Here is a 25,972-nt window from a genome sequence, read left to right as displayed (position 1 = left end):
TAGAAGCCATCAAGCTGTCCCAAGTTCCTATGGAGGCATTTCAATTGGGTGTTTAATTGCGCAGGTTTTGTATGTTGCGAGACACACAGCGATGCCGCAAGATGGAAAAACTGCAGCCTGTTCTATTTCTCTGCAAGATCGCAGGAAACTCGCCCATTGTTTTCTATGGGGGAGTTAAAAATCGCATCACACTCGCATTGCATTGCATGCGGGATGCAAGTTTTTTAATTTGCCTACTGGAAAAAAAGTGCCGTTTTCTTATAAAACGCCATCACACTCACATAGAAAATCCCATTTTTACAAGCGGGATATGAGCTACTTGCAGCGATAATGCGCTCATCCGTGTAAATACGGGCAGAAGGGAACTGAAAAATAATGTAAAAAACTAATTAAAAAACCCTTTTCCAACAAAATGATCAAAATAAGAGTAATTGCTATCGCTGTGTCCGAAAAACCCCCGAAGTATAATTTTTTTCACAAGGCGAAGAATAAATATACAGCGCCAGAATTGCATTTTTTTTTTTCTCACCCCGTCTCCAAGTAAAGTGATCAAAAAGCTGCATCTATCTCAAAATGGTACCAATAAAAACTACAGGTCGCCTCAGAAAACATGAGTCCCCGCACAGCACCCCCGACTGAAAAATACAGCAGTTATGGCGGTCAGAAGATGGATGCGGAAAGCAATTAAAAAAAAATATATATATATTTTTCTTTTAAGCAGCACAACATAAAATAACCTCTAGAAATCTGTCATGGCCGCCGTCGTAGCGACCCGAAGGACCATGATTGTGCAATTGTGTTTTTTCCATTTCACCCCACTTGGAAGCAGTTAGTGGTACATCAGAGGGCAGCACTGAAGGCACAACGCCTCCCCGTCACCTGTCTGGGGGTCTCATACACAGCAGAATCCCCCCAGAGACTGTATGTATGCTACATTGTAAAGCCCCCACCAGTACGCACTGACCCCCCAGGAGACCATGATCATCACCCCCAACATCTCCTTCAGGAGAACTCCCATGATGCACTGTGCAATGTATCTAATCCTATCCTGTGTGATACTATCTGCTGAGCCATGTATCTAATCCTATCCTGTGTGATACTGTCTGCTGAGCCGTGTATCTAATCCTATCCTGTGTGATACTGTCTGCTGAGCAGTTTATCTAATCCTATCCTGTGTGATACTGTCTGCTGAGCCGTGTATCTAATCCTATCCTGTGTGATACTGTCAGCTGAGCTGTGTATCTAATCCTATCCTGTGTGATACTGTCTGCTGAGCTGTGTATCTAATCCTATCCTGTGTGATACTGCCTGCTGAGCCATGTATCTAATCCTATCCTGTGTGATACTGTCTGCTGAGCCGTGTATCTAATCCTATCCTGTGTAATACTGTCAGCTGAGCTGTGTATCTAATCCTATCCTGTGTGATACTGTCTGCTGAGCTGTGTATCTAATCCTATCCTGTGTGATACTGCCTGCTGAGCCGTGTATCTAATCCTCTCCTATGTGATACTGTCTGCTGAGCTGTGTATCTAATCCTATCCTGTGTGATACTGTCTGCTGAGCTGTGTATCTAATATTCTCCTGTGTGATACTGTCAGCTGAGCTGCTGTTTATCTAATCCTATCCTGTGTGATACTGTCTGCTGAGCTGTGTATCTAATCCTATCCTGTGTGATACTGTCTGCTGAGCTGTGTATCTAATCCTATCCTGTGTGATACTGTCTGCTGAGCTGTGTATCTAATCCTATCCTGTATGATACTGACTGCTGAGCCGTGTATCTAATCCTACCCTGTGTGATACTGTCTGCTGAGTCGTGTATCTAATGCTATCCTGTGTGATACTGCCTGCTGAGCCGTGTATCTAATCCTCTCCTATGTGATACTGTCTGCTGAGCCATGTAGCTAATTCTATCCTGCATGATACTGGCTGCTGAGCTGTGTATCTAATCCTATCCTGTGTTATACTGTCTGGTGAACTGCTGTGTATCTAATCCTCTCCTGTGTGATACTGCCCGCTGAGCTGTGTATCTAATCCTATCCTGTGCGATACTGTCTGCTGAGCCGTGTATCTAATCCTACCCTGTGTGATATTGTGTGCTTAGCTGTGTATCTAATGCTATCCTGTGTGATACTGTCTGCTGAGTCGTGTATCTAATGCTATCCTGTGTGATACTGTCTGCTGAGTCGTGTATCTAATGCTATCCTGTGTGATACTGTCTGCTGAGCCGTGTATCTAATCCTATCCTGTGTGATACTGTCTGCTGAGCCGTGTATCTAATGCTATCCTGTGTGATACTGTCTGCTGAGCCGTGTATCTAATCCTATCCTGTGTGATACTGTCTGCTGAGCCGTGTATCTAATGCTATCCTGTGTGATACTGTCTGCTGAGCCGTGTATCTAATCCTATCCTGTGTGATACTGTCTGCTGAGCTATGTAGCAAAATCCTATCCTGTGTGATACTGTCTGCTGAGCCGTGTATCTAATCCTATCCTGTGTGATATTGTGTGCTGAGCTGTGTATCTAATCCTATCCTGTGTGATACTGTCTGCTGAGCTGTGTATCTAATCCTATCGTGTGTGATACTGTGTGCTGAGCCGTGTATCTAATCCTACCCTGTGTGATATTGTCTGCTGAGCTATGTATCTAATGCTATCCTGTGTAATATTGTCTGCTGAGCCGTGTATCTAATCCTGTCCTGTGTGATACTGTCAGCTGAGCTGTGTATCTAATCCTATCCTGTGTGATACTGTCTGGTGAACTGCTGTGTATCTAATCCTACCCTGTGTGATACTGCCTGCTGAGCCATGTATCTAATCCTATCCTCTGTAATACTGTCTGCTGAGCCATGTATCTAATCCTATCCTCTGTAATAATGTCTGCTGAGCCATGTATCTAATCCTACCCTGTGTGATACTGTCTGCTGAGCCGTGTATCTAATCCTACCCTGTGTGATATTGTCTGCTGAGCCGTGTATCTAATCCTTCCCTGTGTGATACTGTCTGCTGAGCCGTGTATCTAATCCTACCCTGTGTGATATTGTCTGCTGAGCCGTGTATCTAATCCTATCCTGTGTAATACTGTCTGCTAAACTGTGCATCTAATCTGTCTGCTGATCTGTGTATCTAATCCTATTCTGTGTGATACTGTCTGCTGAGCCGTGTATCTAATCCTGTCCTGTGTGATACTGTCTGCTGAGCCGTGTATCTAATCCTGTCCTGTGTGATACTGTATGCTGAGCCGTGTATCTAATCCTACCCTGTGTGATACTGTATGCTGAGCCGTGTATCTAATCCTACCCTGTGTGATATTGTCTGCTGAGCCGTGTATCTAATCCTATCCTGTGTGATACTGACTGCTGAGCTATGTATCTAATCCTATCCTGTGTGATACTGTCTGCTGAGCTGTGTATCTAATCCTATCCTGTGTGATACTGACTGCTTAGCTGTGTATCTAATCCTATCCTGTGTGATACTGTCTGCTGAGTCGTGTATCTAATCCTATCCTGTGTGATACTGTCTGCTGAGTCGTGTATCTAATCCTATCCTGTGTGATACTGTCTGTTGAGCTGTGTATCTAATCCTATCCTTTGTGATACTGACTGCTTAGCTGTGTATCTAATCCTATCCTGTGTGATACTGTCTGCTGAGTCGTGTATCTAATCCTATCCTGTGTGATACTGTCTGCTGAGCTGTGTATCTAATCCTATCCTGTGTGATACAGTCTGAGTTATGTATCTAATATTCTCCTGTGTGATACTGTCTGCTGAGCTGTGTATCTAATCCTATCCTGTGTGATACTGTCTGCTGAGTCGTGTATCTAATCCTATCCTGTGTGATACTGTCTGCTGAGCTGTGTATCTAATCCTATCCTGTGTGATACAGTCTGAGTTATGTATCTAATATTCTCCTGTGTGATACTGTCTGCTGAGCTGTGTATCTAATCCTATCCTGTGTGATACTGTCTGCTGAGCTGTGTATCTAATCCTATCCTGTGTGATACTGTCTGCTGAGCTGTGTATCTAATCCTACCATTAATTATAAATTCTGCTGTTTATCTAATTCTGTCCTGTGTGATACTTTTTATTAACTCGTGTATCTAATCCTATCCTGTGTGATACTATCTGCTGTCTATCTAAGCCTCTCAGGTGTGGCAGGTGCTCCGTGACTGGAGGAATCTCAGGATTAGTGTGCAGTTAGAGTCAACATTCGCCACTCCTTTACTGGGTGGCAGGCAGTTGAGCCCCATGACCCAGGTCGCAGGCTGTGGGGTTCCGTGACCCGGGCTGCAGGCTGTGGGGTTCCGTGACCCGGGCTGCAGGCTGTGGGGTTCGTGACCCAGGCTGCAGGCTGTGGGGTTCCGTGACCCAACCGCAGGCTGTGGGGTTCCGTGACCCGACCGCAGGGTGTGGGGTTCCGTGACCCGACTGCAGGCTGTTGGACCCCGTGACCCGAAGGCAGGGCCGTGGGACCCTGTGACCCGGAGGAAGGGCCGTGGGGACCCCGTAACCCGGAGGCAGGGCCGTGGGGACCCCGTGACCCGGAGGCAGGGTTGTGGGGACCCCGTGACCCGAAGGCAGGGCCGTGGGACCCTGTGACCCGGAGGAAGGGCCGTGGGGACCCCGTAACCCGGAGGCAGGGCCGTGGGGACCCATGACCCGGAGGCAGGGTTGTGGGGACCCCGTGACCTGGAGGCAGGGCCGTGGGGACCCTGTGACCCGGAGGCAGGGCCGTGGGGACCCGTGACCCGGAGGCGGGCCGTGTGGCCCCGTGCTGACTCCTGGTGACAGGTAGGAGCTAAGAATAGATTTGGACAAATTTACTTTGTGAGCTCACTGGTGTGATGAGTGACAGCAGGGCCTCGCCTGCGGGGGGCGTGCACCTGCCAACAGGTGGCTCCAGCACCGCAGCACAGAGTCACAGGCGGCACCAGAGCAAACAGCAAACTGCAGCCGAACCACACACAGCTCCAGGATGGCTCCCGCTATGACTGCCACTACTCTCCTCATCATCCTCTCCTGCTCTCATCTTCACCGTAAGTGAAGCTCTATATGTAATATGTGAGGATTCCCGGGACTGGGGGTCGTGGGGGTTACAGGAAGGATTATCAGATTACAGGTGTATGTGGACATACAGATGTAGCAAAGCTGTTTCTGCCTGGTCAGACAACACGTCAGCAGATAACATACTGAGCTCTGCTACATCTGCACACAGAACATATGACACTGGCCGCTATGGGCAGGGAGGAATTATCTGTCATTGCTAGTTACATACCATATAAACACGATAATGTAGCAGAGCTGAGTGCACAGTCTGGGTAAGACATGATGTCTTCATGAGTTCTGTACATAGAGGCCTGACCCTGTCTTTACTGGGGAGGGGTTCAGTACCCATTTGTGGGGGTCTGGGGCACCTGGATGAGGGGATGGATAACTGTAAAGCATATGAGGGAGGATGAGGTGACTGAATGGTTAATATAGAGAGCACCACCATGGGGTTCACCTGTAGCCCTGAGATTCTGGAAGTTCTACACTGAGAGGGGGGCCCTCTGTATGCCACTGAGCTGAGATTCAGTGATTCTGGGGTCACCAAGATCTTTTAGACGGCCACAAATCCCCTGATCAGTGATGACACCTTGTGAGGGAAAGATTAGGGATCCAGATAACTTGCAGGCGGGACAGGGCAGGGGCCGTCCTCTCATATTCTCTGTATAGAATGAAAATGTGTGGCAGTGTGACTGACGGATGAGCTGGCAGCACCCAACACCTCTGCAAGATTATTTAAATAGGGAGAGGGGAATAAGCCATTCCAGACCCCTCTATCTTCCTACAGGTTCCTCTGTCCCCCTGAAGACCCCTCTGTCTCCCTCTAGATCCCTCTGTGACACCTTCAAACCCCTCTTTCTCCCTCCAGACCCCTCTATGCCTCCTTCAGACCCCTATGTCCTTCTCCCAACCCCTATGTCCTCGTCCAGATCCCCTGTCTCTTTCCCCTTTGTGTCCTCCACAAGGCTCCTCTGTCCTCCTCCAGATCCCTCTGTCCCCCTTCAGATCCTTCTGTCCTCCTCCAGACTCTTCTTTCCCCCTTTAGACCTTTCTGTCTCCCTTCAGCCCACTCTTTCCTCCTCAAGACCTTCCAGACCCCTCTTTCCCCATCCAGATCTCTCCCTCCATCCCCTGCCAAATCCCTCCTTCTCCCTCCAGGAGCCTCTGTGCCCATCCAGGTTCCTCTATCCTCCTTCCAGGTTCCTCTGTCCCCCTCCAGGTTCCTCTCCCCCCCCTCCAAATTTCTCTATCCCCCCCTCCTGATTCCTCTGTCCCCCTTCAGATCCCTCTCTCCTCTTTCAGACCCGTCTTCCTCTTCCAGACCCCCCCTGTCCTCTTCCAGACCCCCCTGTCCTCTTCCAGACCCCCCTGTCCTCTTCCAGACCCCCCTGTCCTCCTCCAGACCCCCCTGTCCTCCTCCAGACCCTTCTGTCCTCCTGCAGACCCTTCTGTCCTTATCCAGATCTCTCCTCCTTCCAGACTCCTCTGACCCTCTCCAGGTTTCTGTGTCTCCTTCTATATCCCACTGTCCCCTTCCAGACCCCACTGTCCCCCTCCTGATCCCTCCGTCCCCCTCAAGACCCCTCCTCCTCTTTCAGACCCCTTTGTCTGCCTTCAGGAGCCTTTATCCCCCTCCTGGTTCCTCTGTGCAATCCAGATCCCTCCTTTCCCCTCTAGACCCCTCTGTCCCTCTCCAGGTTCCTGTGTCCTCTCTCCAGACTCCTCTGGCTGACCAAGTGACGGTTGGGTAATTTCTGGGTGATGGCTGGTTGACCATTGGGTGACTGCCAGATGGTAGCTGGGTGATAGCTGGGTGATGGCTGTGTGACAGATGAGTGACCACTGGGTGAATGTTGGGTAACAGTTGTGTTACCTTTTACGTAATGGCTGGGTGACGGCTGAATGACCAATGGGTGACATCCATGTGACCTCTGGGTGATGGCCAGATGATGGCTAGGTGATCACAGTGTGATGCCTGGGCTCCTCCTGGTGTTATGAATTCCTTTCTGTGGAGGGTTTGGAGCTTCCGAGCACCTGATGACGCACAGCACCCGGTGTTGGTATTATTGCTTGCATTTCCCTCCCTTTATTTCCTCCTCCTGTGACTTTCTCTCTCGTTCCTCTTGTTGACTCTTATTTTCAGTGTTAGTATTTAACCCTACGGGCGGTTTCTGGAGATTTTCAAAAGATGGGGTGTCCATTCTTTATCTGAGTATTTGGGGTAACAGTGGGGACTGTGCAGATGACAGGGAGCAGAGATTATCTATAGAGATCATAGGGATGGCACCATTATGGGGGGAAGCAGAGGCCGTGCATGGTGCTGTGGAGCAACTACTGAGCTCTGGATGCTCATCCGTTGTGTATATATAGGGAATGCAGTCACACCTCGTCCTCCGGGGACACAACAAGGACAGCAGTGCTATAGGATGTGTGATGGCTGAGGGGGGGTGGCGGAATGTTATCAGGGTGCAGGGTCTTCCTTCGCTGATCTTTAAGATGACATCCAGGGGTGTTGATGTTCCACATGGCGCCGTCACACCATATGGGTGTCACCAACGGCTACAGGGGTATGCAGCTCTTCCTCTCCCCATGGTCAGGTCTGTTCTCTCTCTGCAGTCTCTTCCTCTCCCCATGTCAAGTTTGCGCTCTCTTTGCAGTCTCTTCCTCTCCCCATGGTCAGGTCTCTTCTCTCTCCACAGTTTCTTCCTCTCCCCATGGTCAGGTCTGTTCTCTTTCCACAGTCTCTTCCTCTCCCCATGGTCAGTTATTTTCTCTCTCTGCAGTCTTTTCCTCTCCCCATGGTCAGGTCTCTTCTCTCTGCAGTCTCTTCCTCTCCCCATGTCAGGTTTGTTCTCTCTCTGCAGTCTCTTCCTCTCCCCTTGGTCAGGTTTGTTTTTTCTCCACAGTCTCTTCCTCTCCCCATTATCAGGTCTCTTCTCTCTCGACCATCTCTTCCTCTCCCCATGGTCAGGTCTGTTCTCCCTCAACAGTGTAATCCTTCCTCTTTCATCAGGTCTGTTATCTCTCCACAGTCTCTTCCTCTCCCCATGTCAGGTCTCTTTTCTCTTCACAGTCTCTTCCTCTCCCCATGGTCAGGTCCCTTGTCTCTCCACAGTCTCTTCCACTCCCCATGGTCATGTCTCCTCTCTCCACAGTCTCGTCCTCTCTCTATCGTCAGGTATGTTCCCACCCCGCAGTCTCATCCTTTTTCATCAGGTTTGTTCTCTCTCTCCAAAGTCTTATCCTCTCTCCATCATTATGTCTGTTCTCCCCCCACAGTCTCGTCCTTTCTCCATCGTTAAGTCTGTTCTCTCTCCCCTGCTTCACCCTCTTTCTGTGGTCAGGTCTCTTTAGTCTTCTTACTTCAAGCAGTCTTGTTTTCTCCCCTTTGTCAACTCTGTTCTCTCTCCAGAGTTTCGTCTTCTCTCCATGATTAGGTCTCTTCTCTATCTACAGTCTTGTTCTTTCTGCATTGACAGGCCTGTTCTCCCTCTCCTATCTCGTCCTCTCTCGAGGGTCAGGTCTCTTCTGTCTTCTTGTTTTCTGCAGTTTCTTCCTCTCTCCATGGTCAGGTTTATTCTCTCCCCACTATCTTGTCCTCTCTCCATGGTCGGGTCTATATGGTCTTCTCTCTCTCTAAAGTTTTGTTCTCTCTCGACAGACTTATCCTCCCCCCATGGTCAGGTTCGTTCTCCCTTCATGGTCAGGTGTCTATGGTCCTCTCTCTCTAAAGTCTCATCCTTTCCCCGTCATCATGTCTATTCTCTCTCCACAGTCTTTTCCTCTCTCCATCCTAAATGCTTTCCTCTCTCCACAGTCATATCCTCTCTCCATTGTCAAGTCCCTTTGGTCTTCTCTCTCTCTCCACAGTTTCTTCCTCTCTCCATTGTCAAGCTCGTTCTCCCTCCGCAGTCTTGTCCTGTCTCCATTGTCAGGTCTCTTCAGTCTTCTCTCTCCACAGGGTCATCCTCTCCCCATGGTCAGGTTCATTCTCCCTCCGCAGTCTCTTCCTCTCTCCATTGTCAGGTCTCTTTAGCCTTCTCTCTCTCCACAGTCTCATCTTCTCTGCATGGTTAGGTTCGTTCTCCCTCTGCAGTCTCTTCCTCTGTCCATTGTCAGGGCCCTTTGGTCTGCCTTCTCTCCACAGTCTCTGCCTCTCTCCATGGTCACATCTGTTCTCTCACTGTATTGAGAATTATAGAACAAGGAGAATAATCTGAGTTTTATAGGAGAAAGTTGGGGGTTAGTGGAGTGCTAATGCAAGACCATAGTAACCACCAAAAATTCACAGGCAATATGGCACCAAAAAGAGAAGTAGTTAATATGTATCTTCTACTTCAGATACAAGAGCACAAGCAAACACAATCCTACCGACTACAACGGGAAGTGAAAATACAAAGCAACCAACCCTGACAGATCTTCAAAATACTACAATATTTACAACCAGTCTTCACAATGTCACTGAGTCCAATACGGCTACAACCAGTTTACATAACAATACAGGAACGACAACAGAAATCGCCACAACTACAACTGGTCTTCACAATGTCACAGAGTCCACCACAGGTGCAACCGGTCTTCACAATGTCACAGAGTCCACCGCAAGTACAACCGGTCTTCACAATGTCACAGAGTCCACCGCAAGTACAACCGGTCTTCACAATGTCACAGAGTCCACCACAGGTACAACCGGTCTTCACAATGTCACAGAGTCCACCACAGGTACAACCGGTCTTCACAATGTCACAGAGTCCACCACAGGTACAACCGGTCTTCACAATGTCACAGAGTCCACCACAGGTACAACCGGTCTTCACAATGTCACAGAGTCCACCACAGGTACAACCGGTCTTCACAATGTCACAGAGTCCACCACAGGTACAACCGGTCTTCACAATGTCACAGAGTCCACCACAGGTACAACCGCTCTTCACAATGTCACAGAGTCCACCACAGGTACAACCACTCTTCACAATGTCACAGAGTCCACCACAGGTACAACCGGTCTTCACAATGTCACAGAGTCCACCACAGGTACAACCGGTCTTCACAATGTCACAGAGTCCACCACAGCTACAACCGGTCTTCACAATGTCACAGAATCCACCACAGCTACAACCGGTCATAACAATGTCACAGAGTCCACGATAGGTATAACCAGTCTTAGCAATGTCACAGAGTCCACCACAGCTACAACCGGTCTTCACAATGTCACAGAATCCACCACAGCTACAACCAGTCATAACAATGTCACAGAGCCCGCAACAGCTACAACCGGTCTTCACAATGTCACAGAGTCCACCACAGGTACAACCAGTCTTCACAATCTCACAGATTACACCACAGCTACAACCGGACTTAACAATATCACAGAGCCTACCACAGGTACAACCAGTCTTAACAATGTCACAGAGTCCACCACAGGTACAACCAGTCTTCACAATCTCACAGATTACACCACAGCTACAATCAGTCCTAACAATGTCACAGAGCCCGCAACAGCTACAACCGGTCTTCACAATGTCACAGAGCCCACTACAGCTGCAACCAGTCTTAGCAATGTCACAGAGTCCACCACAGCTACAATCAGTCCTAACAATGTCACAGAGCCCGCAACAGCTACAACCGGTCTTCACAATGTCACAGAGTCCACCACAGGTACAACCAGTCTTCACAATCTCACAGATTACACCACAGCTACAACCGGTCTTAACAATATCACAGAGCCTACCACAGGTACAACCAGTCTTAACAATGTCACAGAGTCCACCACAGGAACAACCAGTCTTAACAATGTCACAGAGCCTACCACAGCTACAACCGGTCATAACAATATCACAGAGCCTACCACAGCTACAACCAGTCATAACAATGTCACAGAGTCTACCATAGGTACAACCAGTCTTAGCAATGTCACAGAGTTCACCACAGCTACAATTGTCCCTAACAATGTCACAGAGCCCACTACAGCTACAACCAGTCTTAACAATGTCACAGAGCCCACCATAGCTACAACCAGTCTTAACAATGTCACAGAGTCCACCACAGCTACAACAAGTCTTAACAATGTCACAAAGCCCAGCACAGGTACAACCGCTCCTCACATTGTCACAGAGCCCACCACAGCTACAACCAGTCATAACAATGTCACAGAGTCCACCATAGCTACAACCAGTTTTAACAAAGTCACAGATTCCACCACAGCTACAACCAGTCTTAACAAAGTCACAGAGTCCACCACAGCTACAACAAGTCTTAACAATGTCACAAAGCCCAGCACAGGTACAACCGCTCCTCACATTGTCACAGAGCCCACCACAGCTACAACTGGTCCTCACAATACCACAGAAATGACAACTGCTGGTTCCAGTGTCACAGTGCCCAGTGCAACACTGCCACCATTCACGACTCAGCCTGCAGCTACAAGGGTCTACATACAGATGAGAATCACTAGTGCTGTGTTTTCCGTCTTGCTGACTGACCCCAGCACAGAGACTTTTCAGAATCTGGAAAAACAAATAAAAAAAATGGTAAGCAGCGTGTGGCCACCATGGCTGATATGTGGCACTTGTAGAGCTTTATTATAGATGTCTATAGGATATTGTTGTCTCTTGCAGTTCAGTGATGTCTATAACTGCTCCAACTGCCCCACCAGTAAGACGTATATTGGTGTCTACATACTGAGCTTCAGGTGAGTAATGTGAGGGATGCGGGTCTGTATCCTCCATCCATTGGCATCCGCCTGTAGAGCGCATGTTGTCGCACCATCTGGTTTTCGCCTCTATCATATGTAACGTTCTGTTTTTTCTTGGCAGCCGTGGATCTGTGATTGCCAACACCTTAGCCGAATTTAAAGCATCTGAAACCGTAGAAAATGCCAAAGCCGTACTGGATAAGGCACTGGCCAGCAGTTCGGGTAAATTAAGTGGACTCGAGATTGGCGATGTGCGAGGTGAGATTCAGGGGTCACTATAGGGGACTTGTACACATACAGTGCTTAAAGATGTCCAGTCACTACCGCTCTGGGCAGGGACACCATTACACTTGTACCGGGGTATTACAAGTGTTCACCCCGATTTGAGACCACTAGAACTCTGTTTATTGATACTCAGATACGAAAATTTGATATCAATGGAAACACAAACTCAAAAAGTTTAGTTGTACAACAAGAAGAATGTTTTCCTCCTCAGATGTGACCCCCTTTGTCACTGGACACACATGGAGCCGGTAGTCATGTTTCTGTCATATACGGTGTTGTGGATCACGACTAACTGATGCAATGACTTCTGGGATGCCGTAGATCATAGTGGGCGGTAGGTGGGGCAAGTAGACTCTAATCACAAGGTGTGAGGTTCGAGGAACGTAGAGGCTGAGGAAGAAGGTCACCATTGCCACCACCGGTACGGCCAATCCATCTGTTTGGTGGTCGCCTTTCACTTCTGATATCAATGTGACAATGAGGGAAGGGGGTGTCCTGTCCTGGTTGGATTTTCTGTTCCAGCTCCACAGAGACAGGTGCGTTTCTCCTCTTCCACATTTACCATGTGGGAGTTGCCCGTACACTCCCTGTAGACAGGTGTGTTCCCCTCCCCCACATTCACCACGGAGGAGTTGCCCGTACGACCCCTGTAGACAGGTGGGTTCCCCTCCCCCACAATCACCACGGGGGAGTTGCCCATACGCTCCCTGTAGACAGGTGGGTTCCCCTCCCCCAAATTCACCGCAGGGGAGTCACCCGTATGCTCCCTGTAGACAGGTGGGTTTGTAGTGAGATTTTGTAGCCCGTGTGAAAACGTCCTAAAAACTTCATGAAACCCTTGCTTTCCATTGGAGTTCGCATACTTCCACAGAAAGAATGTCCCTGCGTTTTTCGGGGCCGGTAACAATTTCAGTCGGTAGGGATAACATCATAAACATTTGCGTAGAATCTTCCACACGTTACGCAGCAGTGGGACATCCAAGTCTGTGCTCGCTCTGATGGTGGATTCCTAAGGACTTCACGTGAACCTCACACGGACGTGCTCTGCTGTTTTCACGCTTATTGCTGGACGGATGGATGATTTTTGCTCACAGATGGAACCTTTTTCCTTTTAATCGGAGTACCACTTATGAATTGTGACCACTGGGCAGAGCTTCCCCAAACTTTGTTCGAAAATGACGTTGCACATTAATAACAGACTGATAGATGTGAAAATTAAGGACACAAAACGCTCTCCTGTCTTCGCTGGCAGCCATCTTGTCTCGTATCCTCCTGGTGACGACTATGGCAGATTAAAACTTTTTGAGCCTCAGTTAGCAAAATGGTCTAACAGTAAGACATCCTAGTTGCCCAACCAATCACACTTCAGCGTTCATCTTACCCCAGCAGCTTAAGAAGTGAGCGCTGCGCTGTGATTGGCCAACAAGGACGTCTTACTGTTAGACCGTTTTGCTAAATGAAAAATTTGGGGGTTTCTGTTTCCGTTGATATCAAATTTGTGTATCTGAGTGTCATTAACTGGTGGTTCTGGGGTCTCATCGGAGGATCGTCTGTCATAACCGCTTATGCTCTCTTCTTTACAGTCAGTTCCACTCCAATACCAGACTCCTCACCAGCCGCGGTTCCAGGATGGGGCATCGCTCTCTTGGTCCTGGTTTCCCTCATCCTGCTGCTTGCGATAATCTTCCTAGTCGTCATGGTGAGTGCGATCTCCAGGTGGCATCATCCTTTACCTGCTACTTGTCTCGGAGGAGTATGGGTGTTGTGACCTGTGAGGAGGAGCGCGGGGGCGCTGTGACCAGCGAGGAGGAGCGCGGGCACCGTGACCAGTGGGAGGAGCGCGGGCGCTGTGACCAGTGGGGAGGAGCGCGGGAGCCATGACCAGTAAGGAGGAGTGTGGGTTCTGTGACCTGTGAGGAGAGGCTCAGTCATGTCCATGAAGCGATGGATGAAGTTCTCCAGTCTCCTTGTTATTCTTCTGGTCCTCCAGAGTTCACCTTATGGCTCCTCTAGCTCCTCCAACATGTCCCTTGCCTACTACTTACTTTGACTTTTTTCTCCTCAGTTCGTCTTGTTATGTAGAAGAAGGTCTAGAGGGTACATGGATGTTTTTGCGACCCGTGGCTCCTACCACTCCATGAATGACTATACAGCCTACCAAACACATGGACGTTATGTGGCCCCAAGCAAATATGAGGTAAGTGCTCTAAAGCTCATGGCTCACTGCATAGGACTAGGCAGATATGATATGTAGTAACGTCTACTATCGGAAAGACTCTGTAGGCAGCTAACAGATGCACAAAGGTTGTGTAGAACCAGGGTGAAGGTGTTATCTGTAAGGGTCTAGCCATCGTGCCTCCATCTGTGGTGCACCTATCGAGCTGACTTTACTAAGGGATTGTGGCTGCACCTATAGAGGTGGCTCCACTAAAGGGATCATGGCTCTTCAGGACTCTTAGCTTCATATACAAGGGTGGCAGATCTCAGTGCCTTTGACTCCATCTATACAGGTGGCTACTCCTGAAGCGCCTACGGTTCCACCTATTGAGGTGGCTCCTCTGAGGGATCACAGTACCATTATATCCAGTGATCACAGATGATGCTCCCTCTGACTGCAGACGTTCACTTTCTTTTTTCTTCTCTGTTCAGTCCAGACCGCCATGACAACTTCTTTCGACCACAACAAATTCTCTGCAGAATTTGTCATACAGACCTCTTTGGCTCCCTGCATTCCCAGCATCCCCTCTAAATTGTCTACACCTATCCCCACCCATTGTGCTTCAGATAGTAATTAAGCACCACACAGTAAGAGCTACTTTTAGTCCTCTCCACACTGTAATAGTGCCCTCTTTTATGTCCCCATATAGTAATAATGACTCTTTCTGCTGTTAAATATTAAAATGCTGTACTCACCTCTCACTTTCCCCGTCAATCTATTCAGCTTTGGTCCTTCCAATCCCTGGCCTCAGACACTGTAGCGGTCACATGTTTATCATGTGACCACTCTACCAAGAGAGAGGAGGGACTGGACCAGAGCCGATTGTGGGGGAAAGCCAGAGAGGTGAGTATATTATCTTACTATTTTTGCACTGTTGTACATATTAACCCCCTCACCCCTCTGAACACTCACATTCTTCCTGCGACTGCAGCACCTTGACATCAGACGTTGTTAGTGTATTTTTCTCCACAGCCCTGTCTCCTCCAATCCGATGCCTCAGAAGACCAACAAGAAGGATCTCTCTGGTGTTCTTAGACATCAGATTGGAGGAGATGGGGCCGGGGAGGAAATGCACTGACAGCCTCTGATATCAAGGTGCTGCAGTCACAGTGAGGATGTGAGCAGTCGAAGGTGTGAAGGACATGTATATTACAAAGAAGAGGACCACAGGTTTCTAGTGTAGTGAGGGGAACCCTGTGGGTCCTCTAGTTGAGGAGCCCATCACAACTGCGGACCCTATAGCTATGCCACTGCTTTTGTGGCCTGTGCTTCCCGTATAGAGGTGACTCCTGTCAGGACTTGTTGCTTCTCTCCTCCTATACTACTGGTATGACTCGTTAGAACACAATAGTTGTCCCATTTTCGTTGTGGACATTTCTTGTGGTTAATGATTGACTCTTGAGCATGTGAGCTGAACAGGTGACACATATGAAGCAACCAGCACTAGATGGGAGCTTTATTTTATGTTAATCCTGGTGACTCTTGCCTCCATGAAGAAGATTCTGGATGAGGGGAGTGATGATGGGGTATTAAATAGAGAGAGGGACATACTAATCCCCATCATCATTCTCCACTCATTTCCCTGTGTTTCCTGGCTGATCCTCCTCACCACTAATCAATTACAAAATATTTCCATGTCTTCCTATTAATGAGCCGGCCCGCCCATCTTTCTCCTTGCCTGCAGGTCACATTTCTCCTGTCCTTGACGGCCGTGTGACTGGTTCCAGCAGGATAACTTAGCCTCCTGCAGAACATTACAACACTGCGTTCACATGTTTCCATAATAAATGCAGAGACTGGCTTAGTCATCATCAATGTAGCTTACCCGCCCTACTACCCCAGTGACACCAGCAATTCCTCTGCACCACCAGTGACATCAGCAGCTTATCTCCACCAGTGACACCAGAAGCTTCTATAAACAGCATTACTAGCAGCTCCTTTTCCCATAGTGATGCCAGCAGCTATTCTCCACCAGTGTTACCAGCAGCTCTTTTCCACCAGTGACACCAGCAACTCCTTTCCACCAATGACAACAAAAACTCCTTTCCACCAGTGACACAAGCAGCTCCTATAAACAGTGTTAATAGCAGCTTCTTCGCCCATAGTGACATCAGCAGCTCCTCTCCTCTAGTGTTACCAGCAGATCCTCTCGACCAGTGTTACCAGTAGCTCCTCTCTACAAGTGTTACCAGCAGCATCACTTCGCCAGTGCTACCAGTAGCCCCTCTCCCCAGTGTTACAAGCAGCTTCTCTCCACCAGCATTACCAAAAGCTCTTCTCCACCAGCATTACCAGCAGCTCCTCTCCACCAGTGTTACCCGCAGATCCTCTCCACCAGTGTTACCAACAGCTACTTTCCACCAGTGACACCAGCAGCTCCCTGCCACTAGTGACACCAGCACCTCCTATAAACAGTGTTACTAGTAGCTTCTTCGCACATAGTGACATGAGCAGCTCCTCTCCATCAATGTTACTAGCAGCTCCTTTCCACCAGTGAGATCAGCAGTTCCTCTCCCCAGTATTACCAGCAGCTCCACTCCACCAGTGTTACCAGCAGCATCTCTCCACCAGTGAGATCAGCAGCAACTCTTCCAAGTGAGATCAGCAGATCCTCTCCGCAGTGTTACCAGCAGCTCCTCTTCACTAATGTTACCAGCAGTTCCTCTCCACTAATATTACCAGCAACTCCTCTTCTGCAGTGTAACCAGCAGCTTCTCTCCCCAGTGCTACTAGCAGCTTCTCTCCCCAGTGCTACTAGCAGCTTCTCTCCCCAGTGCTACTAGCAGCTTCTCTCCCCAGTGCTACTAGCAGCTTCTCTCCCCAGTGCTACTAGCAGCTTCTCTCCCCAGTGCTACTAGCAGCTCCTCTCCCCAGTGCTACTAGCATCTCCGCTCTGTCAGCGTTACCAGGAGCTCCTCTCCCCAGTGTAACCAGCAGCTCAACTCCACCAGTGATACTAGCAGCTCCTCTCCACCAGTGTTACCGGCAGTTAGAACTCCCAGTGTTACTGGCAACTCCTTTCCTCCAGAGTTACCGGCAGTTAGTCTCCCCAATGTTACTGGCAGCTCCTCTTCACCAGTGAGATCAGCAGCTCTTCTCCCCAGTGAGATCAGCAGCTCTTCTCCCCAGTGAGATCAGCAGCTCCTCTCCTCCAGTGTTACCAGCCACCCCTCACCTCCAGTGTTACCAGCCGCCCCTCTCCTCCAGTGTTACCAGCCGCCCCTCTCCGCCAGTGTTACCAGCCGCCCCTCTCCGCCAGTGTTACCAGCCGCCCCTCTCCGCCAGTGTTACCAGCCGCCCCTCTCCGCCAGTGTTACCAGCCGCCCCTCTCCGCCAGTGTTACCAGCCGCCCCTCTCCGCCAGTGTTACCAGCCGCCCCTCTCCGCCAGTGTTACCAGCCGCCCCTCTCCGCCAGTGTTACCAGCCGCCCCTCTCCGCCAGTGTTACCAGCCGCCCCTCTCCGCCAGTGTTACCAGCCGCCCCTCTCCGCCAGTGTTACCAGCCGCCCCTCTCCGCCAGTGTTACCAGCCGCTCCTCTCCGCCAGTGTTACCAGCCGCTCCTCTCTGCCAGTGTTACCAGCCGCTCCTCTCCGCCAGTGTTACCAGCCGCTCCTCTCCGCCAGTGTTACCAGCCGCTCCTCTCCGCCAGTGTTACCAGCCGCTCCTCTCCGCCAGTGTTACCAGCTGCTCCTCTCCGCCAGTGTTACCAGCTGCTCCTCTCCGCCAGTGTTACTAGCAGCTGCCCTCCGCCAGTTTTTTCCAGCAGCTCCTCTCTGACAGTTTTTCCAGCAGCTCCTCTCTGACAGTTTTTCCAGCAGCTCCTCTCTGACAGTTTTTCCAGCAGCTTCTCTCTGACAGTTTTTCCAGCAGCTCCTCTCTGCCAGCATTACCAGCAGCTCCTCTCCACCAGTGTTACCTGCAGATCCTCTCCACCAGTGTTACCAACAGCTCCTTTCCACCAGTGACACCAGCAGCTCCCTGCCACTAGTGACACCAGCACCTCCTATAAACAGTATTACTAGTAGCTTCTTCGCACATAGTGACATGAGAAGCTCCTCTCCATCAATGTTACTAGCAGCTCCTTTCCACCAGTGAGATCAGCAGTTCCTCTCCCCAGTGTTACCAGCAGCTCCACTCCACCAGTGTTACCAGCAGCATCTCTCCACCAGTGAGATCAGCAGCAACTCTTCCAAGTGAGATCAGCAGATCCTCTTCCCAGTGTTACCAGCAGCTCCTCTTCACTAATGTTACCAGCACTTCATTCTCCACTAATATTACCAGCAACTCCTCTTCTGCTGTGTAACCAACAGCTTCTCTCCCCAGTGCTACTAGCAGCTTCTCTCCCCAGTGCTACTAGCAGCTTCTCTCCCCAGTGCTACTAGCAGCTTCTCTCCCCAGTGCTACTAGCAGCTTCTCTCCCCAGTGCTACTAGCAGCTTCTCTCCCCAGTGCTACTAGCAGCTTCTCTCCCCAGTGCTACTAGCAGCTCCTCTCCCCAGTGCTACTAGCATCTCCGCTCTGTCAGCGTTACCAGAAGCTCCTTTCCCCAGTGTAACCAGCAGCTCCTCTCCACCAGCGATACTAGCAGCTCCTCTCCACCAGTGTTACCGGCAGTTAGTCTCCCCAATGTTACTGGCAGCTCCTCTTCACCAGTGAGATCAGCAGCTCTTCTCCCCAGTGAGATCAGCAGCTCCTCTCCTCCAGTGTTACCAGCCACCCCTCACCTCTAGTGTTACCAGCCGCCCCTCTCCTCCAGTGTTACCAGCCGCCTCTCTCCTCCAGTGTTACCAGCCGCCCCTCTCCTCCAGTGTTACCAGCAGCTCCTCTCTGCCAGTTTTTTCAGCAGCTCCTCTCTGCCAGTGTTACCACCTACTCCTCTCTGCCAGTTTTTTCAGCAGCTCCTCTCTGCCAGTTTTTTCAGCAGCTCCTCTCTGCCAGTTTTTTCAGCAGCTCCTCTCTGCCAGTTTTTTCAGCAGCTCCTCTCTGCCAGTTTTTTCAGCAGCTCCTCTCTGCCAGTTTTTTCAGCAGCTCCTCTCTGCCAGTGTTACCAGCAGCTCCTCTCTGCCAGTGTTACCAGCAGCTACTCTCTGCCAGTGTTACCAGCAGCTCCTCTCTGCCAGTGTTACCAGCAGCTCCTCTCCGCCAGTGTTACTAGGAACTCCTCTCTAACCTATGAGATTAGCAGTGCCTTTCTGAGCTACCTTTCTGGGTTTGGGTTTTCTGGGTTTATCTGACCCCTCACAATGAAGGAGTTTTGTCAAAGGTGAAACAGAATTTATTGCTTAGATCTCTCAAGCTGCAGGTGTAGGAACCTCTGCAGGAAGATTCAGCATGATGGAACATGTTCATTGTTATTTTCTTGATTAGCATGGACTTAGATAAAGTGATAGTGAAGTATAATCCCCTACATCCACAGCTGATGGCACTGAGGCGTGGTTTGTTCTGCTGTGGGGCACCAGTGGATGCAGTCGGTAATCAGAGTAGAATTGTACAGCCTATAAGGTCTCCTTATGTCTACTTGGTGCTCTCCACGAGGAGAAACAGTACCCCTCCTGACCTGGGTACACATGTACACAATGTCCACCCCCCACCATAAGTCTCCTGGGACAAGTCACTTTGGTTTCCTCCACCCTGGTGTCTTGATCCTTCATGTCGTTTTATGTCAATTCTCTCCATTGTTCGAGGGTATTCATCAGATCCTTCCTGTAACTGAACACCCTCCGCAGTCACATTGTTATTCTTCTTCTTAAGCCTCTCATTTCTGGGCTTTTTATATGCTGCACCTTGAGGAGCCTCAGATCTGACGTTAACTCTTTCTTTTTCTCTCTAGTCTTCAGGTAATGGGATGAAGAACCAGCATTCCTACTCCAACCAAGGCCTAGAGACCAACGATTTGTGAAAAGCCCCACAGAAGTAGGAGAATGGGCCAGGGCTCTAGGATGGAGGCCATGTAGCCTGCTCCTGTCTGTGGACTTGCTATGGACACAACTGTCACTTAGAAGGACACTTCAAGAACATACTGTATCTCCTCATCATGGTGTCTCCATATGCCTGCATCTCTTCATCATGGTCTCATCACTATGTCTCCTCAGTATGGTCTCTCCACATCTCCACATGGTTTTATCTCCTCATCGTGGTGCCATAATGGTCTCCCCTCATCATTGGTGTCTCATCATCACGAATCTCCACATGGTTGTATCTCCTCACATCGTGGTGTCTCCACATGGTTTTACCTTCTCATCGTGGTCTGATCATCATGGTCTCATCATGGTGTCTCCTCATCATAGTTGTGTCTTCTCATCATGGTATCTCCACATGGTTGTGTCTCCTCATCATGGTATCTCCACATTGTCAGACTCTCTAGGTGACTGCTGCCCTTTTACCCTTGTCTATAGCTCATCTGATGACTTCACTTCCACCCTCATCATAGAATGCAGATCCGGAATCAGTAGTGCTAGTAATGGTCTACTCGACCCCTCGCTACAGTCAAATGCTCCTCAGGAAAAAAAAGGAGTGCGCTAAAAGAACTCTACTTTAAGCTCCTGCTGTATACAGAGAACTCAACATTCTTATATATAGAGAGCACATATTCCAGAAGGATTGGGAATTACCCTCTTGCTTTCTGCCAGCCTTCTGCCCCAGTGACTAGCGGGAATGTTCTCTCTGTATAGTGACGCCCTTGTGGACCTGCAGGAACTTGTTCGCTGTGGAGCCTCCGGTTTGACTTGGCACTGACTGCCCGGCTCTAGGTTTCTCTTCCTCCACATCATGACCTTCGGGGCAGCTCGCTCCTCAGTGTCCTCTCTTTGGACGGTGAAGACCAGCTCTGTGTCACGTTGCTGCATTACTTCTTGTCACAGGCCTAATGACCCCAGGTATTGCTATATCAGAGGACAAGCAAGAGACCAAGGGGGGACGGGGTTGTGACCAGAGTGCCCCTCTACATCTGGGGATGGTATTCACATGACCTGAGTTGGCACTCTAAAGACAAGCGAGGTCATCAGCACTCCCCATAGGCTATACAGTCCATGTGATTTCTGTAGCTATCAGATGGTGGCAGGGGTGTAAACATAGGGGGCACACAGGGTGCGGTTGCACCCGGGCTCTGCAGCCTTAGGGGGCCCATAAGGGCTCTATACCCCAGTACTATGAATGAACTATTACAGTTTTGGTTCCCGTTACAGGTTTTTGCATTGCTAGGCAGCAGCTTCAAGTTACGTCTCACATGTTGGCCCCCGGGGCCCCTCCTTCATTTTGGGTATGGGCAGGTCCTGAATGATCCCACCCTGTGGGTATGATGGATGTATGAAGGTTCCTGTCTCACTCACAGCTACAAAGTGCCAAAGTCTCTGTTCACACTCCACAACAGTGCTGCTCCACCTGCGTACACTGCGGGCTGCTCCGCTTAGGTGCACTCTGGCCTGCTCTGGCTGCTTACACCGTGTGCTGCGCCGGCTGCTACATTCTGGGCTGCACCATCTATGTACACCGTGGGCAACTATACTGCGGGCTGCTACACCGGAGTAAACCGTTGGCTGTTCCATCTATGTACACCGTGGGCTGCTCCAGCTGCTACACTATAGGCTGCTCCACCGGCGTACACCATGATTTGCTACGGCTGTTTGTAGAATTAATGTGTATTTATATGTAAATCTCTACTGTGATAATAAAGGAACTTTCCGTTGGACTCCTGGTCACCATTGTGGGCGCCGCTATTCTCCCTTCCCCTATCCTTGCATCCTGATTGGTCACCGGTTCCGCCTGGTTCACAGCCTTTGTTTATAGGATAAATATTGCACTGTGCAGCGAGGTGAAGAATGTGCCCCCCCCCCATGACTATTTCCTAATAGCTCCGGGCCAGGAAGTCGCCACTAACACTGGATTACATGGCATACCTAAGAGAGCTGCTGACCCGACCCTGAGGATGCTGGGAGTGGCAGTAAGCAGCAGAGCTTGCTGGAATAATAGTAGCAGGAGTACTGGGAGCAACGTCACTGTGGCTACAGTAATGATAGTAGTAGTAGTGCTAGCCATAGCCACAGCAGACCAGCAGTAGTCAGAGTAGTAGCAGTAGTCAGCAGTGATGTCAGTAAACTAGCAGTAGTAGTAGTACTAGTTGCAGTCACAGCAGTAATGATAGTAGTCATAGTAGTCAATAGTGATGTCAGTAGACTAGCAGTAGTAATACTAGTAGTAGTCACAGTAGAGCAGTCGTCATAGTAGGTGCAATAGTCGTCAGTAGTGGTGTGAGTAGACTAAAAGCAGTAGTACTAGTAATAGTCCAAGCACAGCAGCAGTAATGATGGTAGGAGTAGTAGTCAGTAGTGATGTCAGTAGATTAGCAGTAGTAGTCACAGCAGAGCAGCAATAATGACAGTAGGCGTAGCAGTCAGTAGAGATGTCAGTAAGCTAGCAGTAGTAGTACTAATAGAAGTGATAGCCGAGCAGAAGTAATGATAGTAGGAGTTATTAGTCAGTAGTGGTATCAGTAGACTAGCAGTAGTAGTACTAGCAGTAGTAACAGGATAGCAGCAGTAATGATAGTAGGAGTAGTAGTCAGTAGTGGTATCAAGAGACTAGCAATAGTAGTACCAGTAGTAGTCACGGCACAGCAGCCGTAATTATAGAAAGAGTACTAGTCAGAAGTATTACTAGTAGTAGTCACAGTAGAGCAGCAGTAATGATAGTAGGAAAAGTAGTCAGTAGTGATGTCAGTAGACTAGCCGTATTAGTACTAGTAGTAGTCACAGCAGAGCAGCAGTAATGATAGTAAGAGTAGTCAATAGTGATGTCATTAGACTAGAAGTAGTAGTACGAGTAGTAGTCACAGCAGAGCAGCAGTAATGATAGTAGTAGTCAGTAGTGATGTCAGTAAACTGGCAGTAGTAGTAGTCACAGAAGAGCAGTAGTGATAGTAGGGGTAATAGTCATCAGTAGTGGTGTGAGTAGACTAACAGTAGTAGTACTGGTAAAAGTCACAGCACAGCAGCAGTACTGATGGTAGGAGTAGTAGTCAGTAGGGATGTCAGTAGATTAGCAGTAGTAGTCACAGCAGCGCAGCAGTAATGAGAGTAGGCATAACAGTCAGTTTAGATGTCAGTAAGCTAGAAGTAGTAGTTCTAGTAGTAGTGAAAGCCGAGCAGAAGTAATGATGGTAGGAGTTGTTAGTCAGCAGTGATGTCAGTAAGCTAGTAGTAGTAGTAGTACTAGTAGTAGTCACAGTAGAGCAGCAGTAATGATAGAAGCAGTAGTAGTCAGAAGTGGTGTCAGTAGACTAGCAGTAGTAGAACTAGTTTTATTCACAGCAGGGCAGTAGTAATTATAGTAATAGTCAGTAGTGATGGCAGTAGGCTAGCAGTATTAGTACTAGTAGTAGTCACAGCAGAGCAGCAGTAATGGTAGTAGTAGTCACGAATGATGTCAGTAGACTAGCAGTAGTAGTAGTCACAGTAGAGCAGCAGTAATGGTAGTAAGAGTAGCAGTCAGTAGTGATGTCAGTAGACTAGCAGTAGTAGTACTAGTTTTAGTCACAGCAGAGCAGCAGTGATGATAGTAATAGTCAGTAGTGATGTCAGTAGGCTAGCAATACTAGAACTAGTAGTAGTCACAGATAACCGACAATGGAAGAGTAAAATTTACCAGCGCTCCAATGTACGATGGAAGTAAGGAAGAGAAAAGTATCAATCCAAACTTACTTCACAGGGGTGCCTGGTCCTCGGCACCCCTAATCCCAGATAGCGTATAGTATCGCAAAGACGTGGTAAAGTAGAGGGACCACGTCTTTGCGGTACTCTTCCATTGTCGGTTATCTGTGACTACTATTTTACTCTTCCATTACTTAAATTTTACTCTTCCATTATCGCTTATCTGCATTTTCCGGTGCGTCTGCATGCCTAGAACCTCACCATGACTCTCTCCCCAAGGGATGTCGCAGCCAACAGGTGTATTGCCTAGTACCATCCTTAAATATTATTATTATTAAATGCCTTCCTGGATTTTGACTTGCTGGTACCCCAGGGGGCTATCCTGTGACGTGTGGTGAGTTCCATCTCCTTATAGTCTAAACACCTAATCCTATCCACCTTACGGAGCGCTAACTGTTGATTACAGTAGTAGTCACAGAAGAGCAGTAGTGATAGTAGGAGTAGTAGTCCTCAGTAGTGATGTGAGTAGACTAACATTAGTAGTACTAGTAATAGTCTAAGCACAGCAGCAGTAATGATAGTAGGAGTAGTAGTCCTCAGTAGTGATGTGAGTAGACTAACAGTAGTAGTACTAGTAATAGTCTAAGCACAGCAGCAGTAATGATAGTAGGAGTAGTAGTCCTCAGTAGTGATGTGAGTAGACTAACAGTAGTAGTACTAGTAATAGTCCAAGCACAGCAGCAGTAATGATGGTGGGAGTAGTAGATAGTAGTGATGTCAGTAGATTAGCAGTAGTAGTACTAGTGGTAGTCACAGTAGAGCAGCACTAGTAATGTAGTAATAGTCAGTAGTGGTATCAGTAGACTAGCAGTAGTAGTACTAGCAGTAATAACATCAGAGCAGCAGGAATGATAGTAGGAGTAGTAGTCAGTAGTGGTATCAACAGACTAGCAATAGTAGTACCAGTAGTAGTCACGGCACAGCAGCTGTAATTATAGAAAGAGTACTAGTCAGTAGTATTACTAGCAGTAGTCACAGCAGAGCAGCAATAATCATAGTAGTAGTCAGTAGTGATGTCAGTAGACTAGCCGTAGTACTACTAGTAGTAGTCACAGTAGAGCAGCAGTAATGATAGTAGGAGCAGTAGTCAGTAGAGATGTCAGTAGACTAGCAGCAGTAGTACTAGTGATACTAACAGCAGAGCAGCAGTAATGATAGTATGAACAGTAGTCAGTAGTGGTGTTAGTAGACTAGCAGCAGTAGTACTAGTGATACTAACAGCAGAGCAGCAGTAATGATAGTATGAACAGTAGCCAGTAGTGATGTCGGGAGACTAGCAATACTAGTACTAGTAGTAGTGACAGCTGAGCAGAAGTAATGATGGTATGAGTTGTTAGTTAGCAGTGATGTCAGTAAACTAGCAGTAGTAGTACTAGTTTTAGTCACAGTAGAGCAGAAGTAATGACAATAGGAGTAGTAGTCAGAAGTAGAATCAGTAGACTAGCAGTAGTAGTACTAGTAGTAGTGGCAGCAGAGCAGAAGTAATGATGGTAGGAGTAGTAGTCAGTAGTGATGTCAGTAGACTAGCATTAGTAGTACTACTAGTAGTCACAGCAGAGCAGCAGTAACGATAGTAGGAGTAGTAGTCCGTAGTGGCATCCGTACACTAGCAGTGGTACTATTAGTGGTCACAGTAGAGCAGCAGTAGTGATGTCAATAGACTAGCAGTAGTAGTATTAGGCGTAATTACAACAGAGCCCCAGTAATGATAGTAGGAGTAGTAGTCAGTAGCGATGTCAGTAAACTAAGAGTAGCAGTACTAGTAGTAATCACAGTAGAGCAACAGTAATGACAATAGGAGTAGTAGTCAGAAGTAGTGTCAGTAGATTAGCAGTAATAGTACTAGTAGTAGTGACAGCAAAGCAGAAGTAATGATGGTAGTAGTAGTAGTCAATAGTGATGTCAGTAGATCAGCATTAGTAGTACTACTAGTGGTCACAGTAGAGTAGCAATAATCGTAGTAGGAGTAGTAGTCAGTACTGATGTCAGTAGACTAGCAGGAGTAGGACTAGTAGTACTACCTCCAGAGCA

At 48.6% G+C, this 25,972-nt stretch overlaps 1 protein-coding gene across 1 annotated transcript; it reads left to right on the top strand.

Moving 5' to 3' along the window:
• The first annotated feature begins 4,665 nt into the window (after positions 1-4,665).
• Positions 4,666-21,924, top strand: MUC1 (mucin 1, cell surface associated). The gene is made up of 7 exons (XM_066608945.1): positions 4,666-5,031; positions 9,383-11,571; positions 11,659-11,732; positions 11,857-11,993; positions 13,604-13,719; positions 14,086-14,217; positions 20,068-21,924. The coding sequence occupies exons 1-7, from the start codon at positions 4,971-4,973 to the stop codon at positions 20,134-20,136; spliced, it is 2,778 nt and encodes a 925-aa protein (XP_066465042.1). The 5' UTR covers positions 4,666-4,970; the 3' UTR covers positions 20,137-21,924.
• Positions 21,925-25,972: the final 4,048 nt, after the last annotated feature.

This window comes from Eleutherodactylus coqui, chromosome 6 (assembly GCF_035609145.1).
Source record: "Eleutherodactylus coqui strain aEleCoq1 chromosome 6, aEleCoq1.hap1, whole genome shotgun sequence".
NCBI classification, from domain to species: domain Eukaryota; kingdom Metazoa; phylum Chordata; class Amphibia; order Anura; family Eleutherodactylidae; genus Eleutherodactylus; species Eleutherodactylus coqui.
Note: the sequence above shows the minus strand (reverse complement) of the source record. Positions and strands in the feature narration are given on the sequence as shown.

Coding starts and splice junctions, on each gene's coding strand:
- MUC1 (XM_066608945.1), top strand. CDS start 4,971: ATGGCTCCCGCTATGACTGCCACTACTCTCCTCATCATCCTCTCCTGC. Junction 5,032..9,382: donor CTCCTGCTCTCATCTTCACC/GTAAGTGAAGCT, acceptor CTTCTACTTCAG/ATACAAGAGCACAAGCAAAC. Junction 13,720..14,085: donor TAATCTTCCTAGTCGTCATG/GTGAGTGCGATC, acceptor TTTTCTCCTCAG/TTCGTCTTGTTATGTAGAAG.